The sequence below is a fragment of the Panthera pardus genome, unplaced genomic scaffold (genome assembly GCF_024362965.1).
Source record: "Panthera pardus isolate Hobbes unplaced genomic scaffold, ASM2436296v1 HiC_scaffold_21, whole genome shotgun sequence".
Lineage (NCBI taxonomy): Eukaryota > Metazoa > Chordata > Mammalia > Carnivora > Felidae > Panthera > Panthera pardus.
In genome coordinates this window covers 51,871,978-51,886,478 of record NW_026526777.1, presented here as the reverse complement: position 1 = coordinate 51,886,478, position 14,501 = coordinate 51,871,978, and the positions used below count along the sequence as shown (strand labels likewise).

At 50.3% G+C, this 14,501-nt stretch overlaps 2 protein-coding genes across 3 annotated transcripts in view; one reads left to right on the top strand and one right to left on the bottom strand.

Annotated features, from left to right (window-relative positions):
- Positions 1–10,002, top strand: part of TNN (tenascin N) — a 54,255-nt gene extending 44,253 nt beyond the window's left edge. For both annotated transcript variants that reach the window (XM_053909253.1, XM_053909252.1), the window contains 3 exons: positions 255–422; positions 6,676–6,839; positions 9,119–10,002. In XM_053909253.1, the coding sequence (XP_053765228.1) occupies positions 255–422; positions 6,676–6,839; positions 9,119–9,259 (473 nt within the window). In that variant the 3' untranslated portion in view covers positions 9,260–10,002. The remainder of the gene's footprint in view (positions 1–254; positions 423–6,675; positions 6,840–9,118) is intronic.
- Positions 10,003–11,755: 1,753 nt separating this feature from the next.
- KIAA0040 (KIAA0040 ortholog) overlaps positions 11,756–14,501 on the bottom strand; it is a 49,763-nt gene continuing 47,017 nt past the window's right edge. Inside the window, exon 3 of the transcript XR_008424660.1 lies at positions 11,756–13,969. The gene's annotated coding sequence lies outside the window, so the exon portion shown is untranslated. The remainder of the gene's footprint in view (positions 13,970–14,501) is intronic.

Genomic DNA, 14,501 nt, shown 5'->3' with positions numbered 1-14,501 from the left:
CAGGTTCACCACGTGATTACCCTCCACCGCTCTTTCTCACAGGACGTGGTTTCCACACTCGTTAATATGGCTGTGCCAGAGAATTAATAGGATGAGAAAATGGGTCCCCCAAAAGAGATAGCGTGAGGAAGTGCCCATTAGCAGAGGTGGTGACGGCTAAGGTGACTTTTGGTGCTGAACATCTCAGCTGCTGGTAGGCGGGCACTTGCACACGAAGGTTGATTGGTTATTGGGATTGCCTGCTTTATTTTTAGGACTCGACCAGCTGCACAACCTCACCACTGGCACTGCCACCCGGTATGAGGTGAGAGTGGACCTACAGACAGCCAACGAGTCCGCCTATGCCGTGTATGATTTCTTCCAGGTGGCCTCCAGCAAGGAGCGGTACAAGCTCTCAGTCGGGAAATACAGAGGCACGGCCGGTAAGCAAACACATCTCCCCCCTGCCAGGGTCTCGGGCTCGAGCCCGTGGGTCTGAGGATCGGTTTGCCACCGGCCATGGATCTGGGGGATGTGATACTGCTCTGTGAAGGTGACTTGTCCTCATTGATCATTGATGATCGAGGCCCCTCAGGCATGATGACCCTACAGGGGGTGAGCAGTAAACAGGTATGTTAAAGCAATCCTTGACCATCTGAAAGTTGGGAATTTTGTACATTACACATTGATCCCCCCACCAGTAAAAACCCTCCTCTTACGCTCCCCTGGTTCAGGCTGCTGTGCATCGGCCAATGAACCCGCATCCTGAGTGATCCATGGTGCCTGCCCACCTTGCACTGGGCTTCAGCGGTATGGCTGCTGTCCTTGCACAGAAGAATGTGTGTGTGTGTGTGTGTGTGTGTGTGTGTGTGTGTGTGTGTGTTATTTGAATATTTTGCAGTACTTTACCATAAGTAAAGAGAAAAATGACAGGGCTGATTCAAACAAGAAGAAGGAAGGTCTCATTAACCTCATAGAACTGTGACAACCCAGAAATTAGCAGTTCAGCCGAAAGCAGGGAATCTCTAACCTTGATTAGCTGCTCATTGGATGCAAGCCAGTGTGTGTGGTCGATGGTGTGGTCGGTTGTGAAGGAAGAGAACAGCATAAGCAACATGACTGAAATACTGGGATTTTACTGTTGAGTTTTCTATTTAAGAGGGGAAGATGGTGGTTATTTTAATATATTTTAAACTTACATTTATAGTTTTTTAAAATTCCCTAACAAGTCGTTTGATTTTGCACGTTTTTGACTTTGGTGTGACTCTGTAGGAATGTGTTACCAGCCGGATCCACTGACTGTATAGGACCTGGTTGGTCCCCTTAGACGGTCATGTAAATAGATAAGTAATAATGTAAAGTAACTTTTGCAAAGTGTCACCTAGTGGTGAGGAGAATAAGGACCTACAGGATGGGACAAGGTGGGTACACTGAGGCTGTTGAAGGGAGCTTTCCCCAGGGCAGGAGGCAGGAGCTGGGTCTGAGAGGGTGGGACTTAGATGGGAAACAAAGAAGGGCTCCCTGGTCCGGGGGAGTCCATGGCGAGCAAGGACCGAGCAGAAGCAAGGGTACTGGGGTGTGCCCTTGAAGCCTGAGGCCACTCAGGAACCCCCTAACGGTGGAGGACTGTGAATAGATGCCTCTGGAGTGTGATCCGAAGTGGCCAGTAGCTAATGCAAAGTTACTTTTAGGTCTTATAATTTAATTGTTTTTTTTTAATCACAAGAATTTTGCATTTGCTAAAATGTGATGTTGCTAGCAAGATCTTTCAGTGCGATGTTATGGATGTCTCATGGTGTAGAGGATAGTCCCCGAGACCCAGGGAGTTTGCACAGGGGCCGGTGAAGGGGTGGGTCTGCTGACATGGGGACGTGGGAGGAGACAAAGAGGGAGGGGTAGGCACCTACTAGCGCATGAAGAGTTTGGGTGACAGACACGGCAGAATTGTTCAAGCGTTCCGAGGGGTGGGTGGGGGGAGCGTGCAAAGATAAGTGCAGTGTTTCAGGGAAAATCCTTGAAGAAAAAATGGACCATTGCTGGAAGAGCTGTCACTTCTCTCTGGGGGTCTGGGGTCTCCATAGGTGAAACAGGCTGGGCAACCCTTTTCTACTTGCTATACAGTTTCTGGATGTTGGGTACGCTGCACTTCATCTGCTCACAGTACAGTACGAAACGTGAAAGCCAGGCATAGGAACGAGGCAGTTAAAATAGTTGGGAAACACAGATGGACCTTCCTGGGGTTGTGACGATAAAACCGAATCGGGGGTGGGGGGGGGGGGATGGAGAGATGCTGTTTTGACCACTCAGCACTCTGCCTACCTTTTCCCCAGTTCTGGATGAAATCAGACCACATTGCTGATGGCTCATTCCTGGATCTCCAACCATTAGGTGTGAGGGGTGCACACATCACAGGCTCCCTGAGACCCCTCGGGCCCCTCCTGCCCTGCTCAGTCCACATGGAGGATAGCTGGTCTTCCTTCTTCTTGCCGTTCACTACTGGCCGTGGAGATCAAGTCGGTCTGCCTTTCTCGGGCTAAAGATTCCCAGCCTCCCGAGACTCCATTCATGGGATCTTCCTTGGACAAGTTGCAGAGTTCCTACATCTCTCCCGGAATCCCAGTGCCCCCAGCGCCCAACTGGGGACATCACTCAGGCCTGCCCACGAGGGCTGCCCATTCTCCTCTCTTCTACCGCACTCGTAGACCTTTTCTGACGCCTGCCCTAAAATCACCGGGAAATGAACTGATGCTAATGGGGAAAGGAGTGAAAAGGAGTCAATATATTCGTGAATTAACGTGATCCTCCTCCCAGGGACTCTGTTTGCATTTTAAGTGTGATTAGGGGATAATTGCCATTCTGAGGTTGTTCAGACCCACAGTGCTGGTCAGCGGAAGATGCCTTTTCTAATAGGAGGCCTCGGGAGACTTTTAGATCACACCACATTTTGGCAGCACTCTGGTCTCCCCACACGTGCCGTTCCTACTTGGACACTCTGAAATTGAGTGGTGGGCTTAGTGGAGTTTTAGCTTTCCTTGTATAGGCTGATTTGTCCCCAGGAGAGTTTTGAAATTTAGGAAGCTTCTGACCACTCACATCCTAAATGATGAGGTGCTGTTTAGAGGACGTAGCACTCAAATAGAAGGTGAAGGGTTTGATGTCTCTGTGCACGTGCTGGCTGTCCCCATTGGAGCTCTGATTAGGATTGGGCATGTGGGACCCTGGGGGAAACGTGTCAGTCAGGACCATGCTGACTCACACTGTGCAGGTGGGCCCCCGGCTTCTGCTTCCCTGAAGTCCTGTCAGAGAGCCCATTATTCCCCCGTGAAGGAGAGCCCAGCAAGGAAGTGCCAGGTGAATATAGTTTCCGATTCTGGATCTTGGAGCAGGGCAGGGAGGACATCTAATGAGCTCTGCCTATAAGACGCTGTTCGTCTCTGGAGAGGTGATGGTGAAAACACAGACATTTGGAGTGGCGCAGAGCGACTTCTATGGGCTGACCCATCATTTACAGCTGGGTTCAATCCCATCGACACGAGACTAGGGGATGTCCAACCAGGGATGGGTTCACGCCCCGGGGGCACTTGGAAGCGTGGCTAAGGAACGCCACCAGCATTCAGTGGGCCCGGGCCAGGGATGCTGACTGTCCACGGTGAGGAATTGTTCTACACAAATGCCAGTGCCTTTCTTGCTTTGAAACAGATTCTTTGACACTGGTACTTAGAATTTTTTTAACTGTTTATTTATTTTTGAGAGAAAGAGAGAGTGTGAATGGACGAGGGGCAGAGAGAGAAGGAGACACAGAATCCGAAGCAGGCTCCAGGCTCTGAGCTGTCAGCACAGAGCCCAGTGCAGGGCTCGAACCCATGAACCGTGAGATGGTGACCTGAGCCAATGTCAGACACTTAACTGACTGAGCCACCCAGGCGCCCCTTAAATACTGGTACTTAAAGGGGAAACAAGTGTTGGGTTTGTGGACACAAGGGAAAGCTAGAAATGGCACACATCCACTTCCACGGGCCCGTTCCTGTTCCCAGGGTTCAAGGTCCAGACAGTCTTGTGTGACTTACAAGGGATGTGATGTCGATGGCTTCTTGGGGTCTGAGGTGGCTCAGCTGCCTGGGTCATCCTTCCCGACTCAGGAGGTGCAGGAGGAGAGCTGATCTTGGAGTGATGTTTTGACAAGATGGGTGATAACCAGCTCAGCGGCCCCACCCAGGGCTCTTATGGGGTCGCCACCAACCCCACACGCACCTCCTGAGGGGAGCCAGCCGCCCACCCAAAGCCATTATACTAGAAGTTAAGGCTGCTTATTTCTCATCCAATGTTTTCTCCTCAAACTCTGATAGAAGAGAGAGGGTCTGACCACCACTGGCTTTTCTACTTTATCTTACTTAGGGAGATAAGCTTAATAGATCAGAACACCGTGTTGGCTGGGGCCTGACGACCAGAGCAAAGCAATTTCTTGATTCATGACTATCCTCGCTGTCTATGCTCTGAACATCAGCATGGCTTCATTTTCTGGAAGGGAGCAAATCCATCATGGAATAAACTGCCACACTTAGTCCAAAACCTGCTTTGCTTTCCTTGATCCCAGTGCCTAAGGTTCGATAACTGTGAACAAATCGTTAAGAAACAGCCTCCGCACAGATTCTTAGGAAACAGCTCTGGGAACTTTAGACGCGCGTTCGGTAAGCTGAGCTCATTAAAAGAGTGTCACCAAGGGAGCCATCGCGTGTTATTTTAAGCTGTAGTTAACTGTCTGCAAGAGAGCTGAAGGGGAGAGAGATGTGTACGAATCCAGCGACTACACGCCTTTCCTCAGTTGGAGGAAACTCTTGGGGGCAGGGGCCCTTCAGCTGTCTTAGCAGGAATGGCCTGTGTCCCCTGCTCTCGCTCCCCTGCTTTCGCTGGGGAAGCCATCAAGGAGCCATTGTTCGAGCTGCAAAGTCAGACGGACAATCTGGGACAATCTGGGACCTTCCCTTTTCATAATGTGTTGTTAACTCTTTACATACATCTGCTCCCTTCCTCCCCCAACTAAGTTCTTGAGGGCGGGGACCTCCTCCATCTGTTTTCCCAGAGCCGAGCGTGGTGCTGGGCCCGGCAGGTGTTCTCATGGTTCCTGAATAAATGAAGGAAGTTGCAGACTGGCGTTCTGAAGGGCTGGTTGTCCTCAGAAGAGCTTGTTAAAATGCAGACTGCAGGCGGGTACTACCTCGGAGTTTCTGGTTCTGTGGATCCGGGGTGGGGGTGGAGCTGAGAATGTGCCTTTCTAACAAATTCCCAGGTGCTGCTGATGCTGCTGGTCCAGGGGCCACACCGGGAGAACCAGAGACGGCCCGCTCTGGTTCGCGTAATTAATTAAAGGTCTCTATTGAAATAAGGCAGCCGCAGGCAAGTTGGTGTGTCAGGGAGGACCCTGGACTGGGAATCTGAGGACTGAGGTTTGAGTCCCGGCCCTACTATCTGGGGACAGTGGGACCTTGACAAGTCCCCAGAGTCTAACCTCTGTGAGTCTGTCTCCTCACAGGACCGCCGGCCGCCTGGCCCACCTTGTAGGCTGTCGTGGGGACAGAGGGGGAGGATACGGATGTGAAGGTGGTCGGTAGCTCAGGGGTCAGATGAAAACCTAAGTGTTGTTATGATAAGAACACAACTTAGGATTGATTCAGGCCCTTGTCACCTTTTATGAGCTGAATTAGGAAGTAAACTGATACAAAGATGATACGTACCTTGGGGGAAATGGTAGAAATACAAGTCAGATGATTCAAGCGGATTTCCAGACAGATGTAATGAAGCACTGAACTGTATATATGTGCCAGGAGGGCCTGGGAAACTCGGGAGTGTGTGCTGGGAGGGGGTGTGGGAGGATTATTAAGGAGACCGACCCTTCCTCAGGAGTGGGGTCCAGCTGGGCTTTGAGGGGCGTTTAGGAGTTGGACCGGGGAGGGCAGAGGCATGGAGGGCAGACCTGTCTGCTGCACAAGCCGTGTGTGCCTGTGGGGACAGCGGGCCAAGAGATGGTGCGAAGGGTACAAGCCAAATTACAGGCTGCAAAGCAAAGCAAGGAGGAGCGGCTCCTTCCCTGTGGTGGGTGGTGGGAAGGACATTGACCTGAGAGCATGAAAGTGGACACTTATGCTTCAGGAGGCCGGGAGGGTTGTCGTGTTGATGCAGGCCCGAGGAGAGGAGAGCAGGCCGTGTGGCAGCCCCGGGAGTGAGGCCATCTGTGAGTGATCCTCAGGAAGAAGGGCTCCGTAGAGGGGTACATGGGATTGGCAAATGTGGCTCGGAGTTCGAGGCTGGGGTGGCTAAGAGGATGGCTGAGTGAGGGCAGGGAATACGGGAGAGGGGTGGTCAGGTGCTGGGAGGAGAGCCGACGAGTTTGGTTTCAGATGTTTGGTTATTTTACATGACTGTGTAGCCTCTGAGTGAAAATGCTGGAGGGGAGCAAGCTGTTGGAAGCTATTGGAGAAACAGGCCTGAAGTTTGGGTGACAGGCCAGGAAGGAGAATCTCTTCATCTGTATCATGTCCTCACCTTGGCCATTTTCAGAGACGAGTGATTTACCTATGACATAAATGGCCAGATCTTTGGCGTTTTCATGCCCAGAGATTGTCCTGCTGAGCCCAGAGTTCCATCACCATCTCAGTGGCCGAACTTCAACGTTCACCCCTCATCTCTCCTCTCCTGCAGGGGATGCTCTTACTTACCACAACGGATGGAAGTTTACAACTTTTGACAGAGACAACGATATTGCCCTCAGCAACTGTGCCCTGACACATCATGGTGGCTGGTGGTATAAGAACTGCCACTTGGCCAACCCCAACGGCAGATACGGGGAGACCAAACACAGTGAGGTAGGCGACAGGTGCACTTTTTTTGTTCCAAGCTCTGCCCAAAGCTTTGCGTTCCCAAAGTGACACTCTCCACGCTGGTTTGGCTACCTCTCTCCTTCTGATGCTCCCAGTCGGGGCAGTGGGGCTTGTTCTCCAGGCTCTATGGCCTGGAGGTCAAGGCCTCCCCTGCCCACCCGCTGCAGCCCTTCCCCACTCTGCATTCCTACCAGAGCTGCAAACTTAGTGTAGGTGGGTGGGAGCTCAGGCTGCCCACTGCTGGACAGAGACAGGTGACATGGATTATGCACCATCTGTTTCCGGGCCACCCATGGACACTGTCTTCGTAACAAAATACCATGGGCTGGGTGGCTGGAACGAGACACATTTGTTTCTCAGTTCTGGAGGGTAGGAAGTCCACGATCAAGTTGCCTGCTAGCAGATTCGGTTCCTGGTGAAAGCTCTCTTTCTGTCTTGCGGATGGTGGCCTTTACATTGTGTCCTCCTATGGTGGAGAGAGAGAGAGAGAGAGAGAGAGAGAGAGAGAGAGAGCTCTCATCTCTCTTCCTTTTCTTACAAGGGCACTAATCCCATCATGGGGGACCCCACCCTCATGATCTCATCAACCCTGATTACCTCCCCAAGGTCCCACCTCCAGAGACTACCACTTCGGGGGTTAGGACTTCAACATATGCCTTGGGGGCAGGTGGGGACTAACATTCTATTCATAACTTCAGAATTCTTTCTAGTTGTTCTCCCAGTGAAACCACAACTATTTGCCTCAAGTCCTTTGATCACCAGGAAAACAAGTTTTTTCTGTCTTTGACCCACTTTTGGGTCCACTTCATCCAGAGCCACTCAGAGTCTACCCAGAGTGTTGTGCTAAACTTCTCTCTCCGTTTCAGGAGGTGCACCCAGACTGAGTTCTTGATGGCTTCTCTCCCCTTCCTTGCTCTGAAACTTTCCTACCAGTGATTTCTCAAACCTCCATGACCCGTGGACATCATCTCGACTCCTTGCCAGGCATCTCCTGACTGCTCCCACACATCTTCTTGAAAATGGCGTCTTGTTGCCATGAGCTTCTCCCCGCCTTGGGTTTCTAACTTCCCACCCTGGGTCTATTCTAGCCTTCAGGAAGCCACCGCTCCCCAGAACTTACCTTATAACCGGTGTCACTGTAAATATTAGCTCATCTCAAGTCCAGGTACAGTTTGATTACTTTGGCCCTGACCAGACCGGGGGCGGGGGGGGGGGGCTCCCAATCCTTGTGTGATTTTTCAAAGGGAAGAAGAAATGTTCCCCCAGGGAGGCCAAGGAGGGTAGGTCCATGAATCATGGTGGCAGCATGTGGGCTGACTCAGAAAGCCTGTGATCAGAGATCAAATATTTGAAATGAGCAGCCAGCATGCCCTAAACCATCCCCATATTTGCTAATAAAAGACATTCATCTGGTTAATGTGCTTTTCACAGTCTGCAAGGCATTTAGCTTCTTGTTTATTATTTACCTCACAAATTAAAATACATAAAATTGGTCACTTGGGCTCTTTATTGGCCAGGTTGCAAGGTTATTAAGTGAATTAAATATTATTACGCTCACCAGTCAAAAGACATAAAATGAAATTTAGTTTTCAGCAGGCTATTCGTTACCCCAGAGCTAGTATCTAAACAGTTTAAATTGAAAATGATTTTACACGATTGGCCAATTAATATGTTTATTTTTGCCTTTAATTTTTTGGAAAGGAAAAGAGTGAGGCAAAGATATTGTGCCTGTTGCTGGCCAGGTTGACCCTGTGTTAGCTTTGCTGCCTCGGGCTCCCCGGCCCCCTGGGCTCACACCCTATCCTCACACCCTATCCTTCCAACCACCAGGTGGAGGTGGTGGGGGGCTTCTGAGTCATCAGCCTAACTTCAGCAGAGGGCACATGTTTCTATTTTTTTTATTAGTTTTTAATTTTTTATATTAAATATAATTTGTCAAGTCAGTTTCCATACAACAACACCCAGTGCTCATCCCAACAGGGAGGGCACATGTTTCTAGATTCAGCTGTACCTCCCTTATCATAACTACCCCAGTAACCACCTGTCTTCCTTAAGCAGAGAGGGTGTGGTCCTCCCCTCCCTGCAAAGAAGCGTTCCTTTGTACCTTGTACCTTAACCCATCCCACCCTCCTCCCTAGTGCCTTTTCTTGATGTTGGCTTTTTTTTTTCTCTTTCTTTCTTTCTTTCTTTCTTTCTTTCTTTCTTTCTTTCTTTCTTTCTTTCTTTCTTTCTTTCTTTCTTTCTTTCTTTCTTTCTCTCTGTAGGGGGTGAACTGGGAGCCATGGAAAGGACATGAATTCTCCATTCCTTATGTGGAGTTGAAAATCCGCCCTCATGGCTACAGTGGAGAGCACATCCTGGAGAGAAAGAAGCGGACACTAGGAGAAAATTCGAGAATGTTCTGATGGCCTATTTGAACAGTCATCACACGAGACAAGACCAGCCCAGGGTTGGGGCTATGTAGGCTTGGGGCAAGGTGGGTAGTGGTGACTGGTTAATGGAAATTTGAGGGATACTCCTGGCCTCTGGTTTCTGAGATGGCTGGGTAACCTCCAGGACAAAGTGTGTGACCAAACTTCAGACCACACAGGTCTCTGTCACCTGCATTTCTGCCCATCTGTATTGGGGACCTGCAAATCAACACAATAGTATATATGAGAAAGAACACCGGACTGCAAGTTCGTCAGTCTGTCTTCAGTAGCAAATATATGGGATTGGGGAGTAGGGGGAAGGGAAAAGAATCATCTAGCACTTCCCCAGTTGGTGTGTGTGTGTGTGTGTGTGTGTGTGTGTGTGTGTGTGTGTGTGTATACAATCTTTTCTCTAGAAAGCCATACCAAGGAGGGGTTCTATTTGATGACCAAGGGACTTAACGTAGTCTGATGCTTGTTACCTCCCATGACCACTGGGATTTGAGGAAAAAGGTATAAATCTTCACCTGTTTGAAAAATGCTAGATCAGGAGAAAGAATAAAGGGACCAAGACTGATTCACATCGAGCTAAGTTGTGACCAGTATCCAGCAGTCTGGGAACCAAGCTTCCGTGTTACCCCCCTTTTCAAGTTCCCCCTTCCCACATATTTGCATAATCACTTTCAGAGATCTGCATATGTTGTGAATAAATTCTCACTCGTTTCAGCTTTAAATAACTGGACTCTTGTTGATTGGTCCCTCCCAAAGACTCTTCAGTGACTCTCTTTCATGCCCTCAAGTCCTCAGCCCTGCCCCTTTCCCTGGGCCCCCACACTGTTGGGCCTGTGGGTGTTCTGAAGGTGCCCAGCAGAAGCTTCTTGTTTGCTCAGGCACTTGGCAGGTCGGATCCTTTGGGTTTACTTTCCTACCCCTTTGGAAAGTTTCTCTGTAGTGAAGTCAGTGATCATTATTAAAAGTAACTTACATTCTGATTCAAGAAAAAAAAACAACACCACCTGGTTTTTAAAAAATTTGCCTTGTGTTATTTAACTCACATCAGTGCGCCTGAATTCTAAATTCAACCCAAGTGCATGTGAAGGTACAACTTGTGCATCACACGGAATGCGGTCGGCCTGCCGTTTCATACTTGCGAGACGGCGAATCGTGGTATTTGGAACCCGGAGAGATGAGATGAGTGGGAGCGGAGGCATGTGCCCTAAAAGCTTCAGCGCCGCCCCAGGCCCGGGGAGTTGTTCACTGCCTCAGGCTGTCCAGGCTTTAACCTCCGGCCGAAGGCCAAGCTGTACTCCCCAAACGGGTTATGTCCCCCTTGTAGGCTTTCAGCACCACCCGCGCCCCCCCCCCCCCCATACGCACCGTGCCGCAGTGCTGCTAGATCTGGTGAGGGCGGTCTAAACAGGAATTCGGTGAGAGTGTGTGTCTGCCTGCTTCTCGCCAGGGTGTGTGCTGTGCCCTGGGTGGGGGGAGGGGGACACAGGTGAGACACAGAGGTGAGCAAGCCAGACGGCGTGTGGACTGTCATTCATTCGTTCACTCTCATTGATTCCACAAAAGCTGACGGAGCCCTGTTGGGAGCCAGCTTCTGCTGTAAGTAACTGGTGCCGCGGAAACAAAGAAACTGCACTAGTCCCGCCCTCACCTTGGCGGTTCAGGAGCCTGGCGCTCAACCCAGTGGGCGCAGTGGACCGAACCTCGGGGTGACTCCGAGCTGGGGCTGGTGCGTGGCGGGCAAAAATTCCCCACGTGGGTTAGTGAATGCTTGGTAAACGCGCTGGGTAGAGCGCAGGTTGCTGGGCCTCATCCTTAGGTCTTGTGACTCAGTAGGTCGTCTGGGCTGGGGCTGCCGCCAGATTGACCACTCTTGGAGTAAGCTCTGGCGTAGGGGTCGCCTGCTGCTGGTCTCTCTGCTCTGGACCTGTGATGCCCCCCACACACCTCTGTGTCCCCTGACCGCAGCATTTCTCCACGACCGGCCAAGATGAGGACTTACTAGGACCTGGAAACTGCCGTGGGGGCCGTGCCGCCCAGAGGACTGGCAGGGGAAACTTCAGCTGACCCTTAAGGGTTCTCCATGGGGCAGAGAAGAAGTCGGGATGAGCTCATTTTTAAAGGCTGTTCATCTGACCAAGGAGAACGTTCTAGCCCTAAATGTCTGTGCCTGGCCTCACTGGAATGAGACCAGCTCTGGCAGCCCCTGCCCCTGGGAATGGGTTCCTGCACAAACCTGCTCTGCAGAGGCCGTTTTCCTCAGAGTCAGATTATGAGCCATCAGGGTTTTGAAGCTTAAGGGGCAATCCCTACCCTTTAGGACAAACCAAAGAAGACAAAGTCTGTCACTGCAGGGCCAGGCTGCAAGCCAGGCAAGAGGGCAGAAGCAAGGACGGAAGTACCAAGCACGTGCTAAAGCTCCCAAGCCGTCTTCTGTCCCACGCAAACTGCTAGCTAAGCGGTCATGGACAGAGCACAGGCCCTGCCCTCCAGGAGCCCGTGGCGTGGTGCTGACGGTTGGACAGCCGTGGGGACAAACCAGGGCAGCCGGTAGCACGTCGAGAGTGAGACAACAGGGGTATGGACTGTCACTGTGGAGCAAGTGTCAAGGACGTGACATCAGCATTAGGTCAGGTAGGAAGAGTCTGAGTGTGTCAGGGAGAGAAGAGAGGCCTGAGGGGGGCAGCGCACCTTGGGAAAAGGGAACTTGGTGGCAAGGATGGGAATGGGTGGGGTGTGGTGTGGGTGAGGGAGGGAGAGGAGTGATTGATGGGGAGGCTAGAGAGATGGCAGGGACACTTGGCCCTGTGAGTGCTGGTCCTCAGCTCAGTGCCTGCTTAACCTCCAGGGACTCTGCCTCAGTGGGTCTCAGCTGAGCCCTGTGCCTGGAGCCTTTCAAAGCTAACATGCAACCAGTCCTGACAACCTCTGCTAGGATGAACGAGTTGGACAGCAGAGGTCGCTCAGCGGTATTTGAATCTTGCAGTCACACTGACAGTTAAGCTTGCATTTTGAAAATATCTGTCTGGAGACAGGATAGAGAATTGTGGGGAGCTGTTGAGGGAAGCTCCTAGGAGAGGGTGGAGAATCACAGACAGGTTAGGGCTATTGCAGTAGAAAACAGGTAATGGTTCTCTTGGTCTGTGGCAGAAATGGTGGGACGGGGGAGAGGGCACAGATTAAAGAGATATTTAGGAGGAAGAATCAGCAGGAACTGAGGGGGCTGGGTGGTAAAGGCAAGGGAAGAATCCTGTCATGGCTGAGTTTAGAGCTGGTTTTTTCTCCGGGAACAGGGTCCCAGAGTTTGTTTGTCACAAGGCATCACAAGCTCTGCCTTTGAACTTAGAACTCTCAGGGATTCAAGGATCAGTAAAGCCAGAAAATGCTGAATGAGCCAGGGAGAAGGACTAAGAATGACTCAAGGGATTCTGAGCGAGGGGATGTCAGGAAGAACAAGGACCAGGTGTGGTGCATGAAAAGAGAATTCGTGGACGAGAAGACAAACAGCAGAGCAGGAGGCGAAACAAGTATAAATAACGGAAAGCTCTAGGCAAAACGCAGTCATTTGCTGGAAGAAGTCCTCTGCTAAAAAAAAATTTCCAAATCATTCCCTTAAGTCTTCCACCAGGGCAGTGAAAAGGATCAGGAAGGAGTTTCTGTCAATAAAGAGTGCAGATCAATCTGGTCAGGGCCCGCAGCCCTCTGCAGCAGACATGCTGTACCCAGTCAGGCCAGCAGATGGCAGTGTTGTCCCATTGGGAGCATCTCCCTTCAAGGCCATTTTCCAATCCTCTCTGAAGGGGTGTTCTGAGGTTCTTCCTTTTCTTCCTTCCTGGGTAACACGGCCTGGAGAATCAGCTTATGGGGTACGGCTCAGCATCCAGCCCGTGCTTGGTGGTTGTGCAGGTAGTGTTGCTGTTGGCCTAATGCACAAAACAGGTAACTGGGAAACACCTTGAAGAGATTACCTACTGAAACCTAGATTCTGTTCCCTGACCTGGTCTACCTGGCCGGTTGCTGAGACAAGAAGATGGATCCATTGGCACGATGAAAGGTGAAGGGGGCACCCCTGGAAGAGATTTAGGCAGTTCCTAGTGTGTAATTAAATCTACTTCCCAAAGTCCTTCTGTTAGTCGGTTGTTTCTGTGGGGGAAATGTGGAATGGGTTGAATTCCACTTGCCACGTTATATAAAGAAGTTAGTTCCCAGGTTAGCCCATAAATGCCTGTTTATTCCATAATGCAGACCAATTTCAGGGCATGTATGATGACAGAAATAGAAAACACTGGTATTGCAGTGTTGTTATTTAAACAAGGGAAGGAAACAAAATGCAATGGAAATGGTTATTTGTGTAAGTGAAGAAAATCAGGTTTAATTAGACAAGGCTAAGGAGGCAGGTGAGGCTTGCTGTGGAGCACCTGAAGGAGACATCTGGGTGCTCTACAGCCTTGTGGGCATAGCTCTTGATCGTGTTCAAAAGGTTTCTGACTCAAAGTAGGTATCGCAAGTTAACAAGTCTTTGAGGAACCCAAATCCGATTAGGCTGGATCATGATGGCTGGTGTGTGAAGGGCCACTAGGATGGGATTCTGAAGACTTTGGTTTCCATCTCGGGTCTGGGTGAGTTACTTACCTTCTGTGGGGCTCATATTCTTCGTTTATAAAATGGAAATGACATCAGTCCCCGAGGTACTCCCTGCAAGAATCAAATAAGATACCGAAAGCACTCTTATATATATAACACTCTGGAATGGTAAGAGGGCTTGGATCTCTAGTCTTGATAACTTCAATCAAAACGTTTGGATTTTCTTTCTTCTCTCTCTCCCTCCCTCTCTCCCCCCCCCCCTTTTTTTCCCCCTGATAGAGGTGTATCCCTAGCCAGCTCTAAGGTGTATGTGCTATGGATAGCCACCAGTGGGATTATTACAGCTAACCCACAGACAAAGGAGAAAAGGCAGAGTGGGAAAGAAAAGCTTAATGAAGGTAAAGGGGGATCCATCTATGTTTTGGAAAGGGTTTCCTTGGGGATGATATGAATTGAGCTGTACATGAACCCTCCATGGCAGCATTTCCAAAATGATATTCCTCAGAATCCTTGCTCCTCCAGATCTCCTAAAAGAAGAGGTTTAGTGGTCAAATAAACTTGGGAAAACTCTGAGGTAAGTGGAGTTATACTAGTTTCTTTACTAAAGTCCCCGTTAGAACCTTTAATGTGATGCGTGATTACA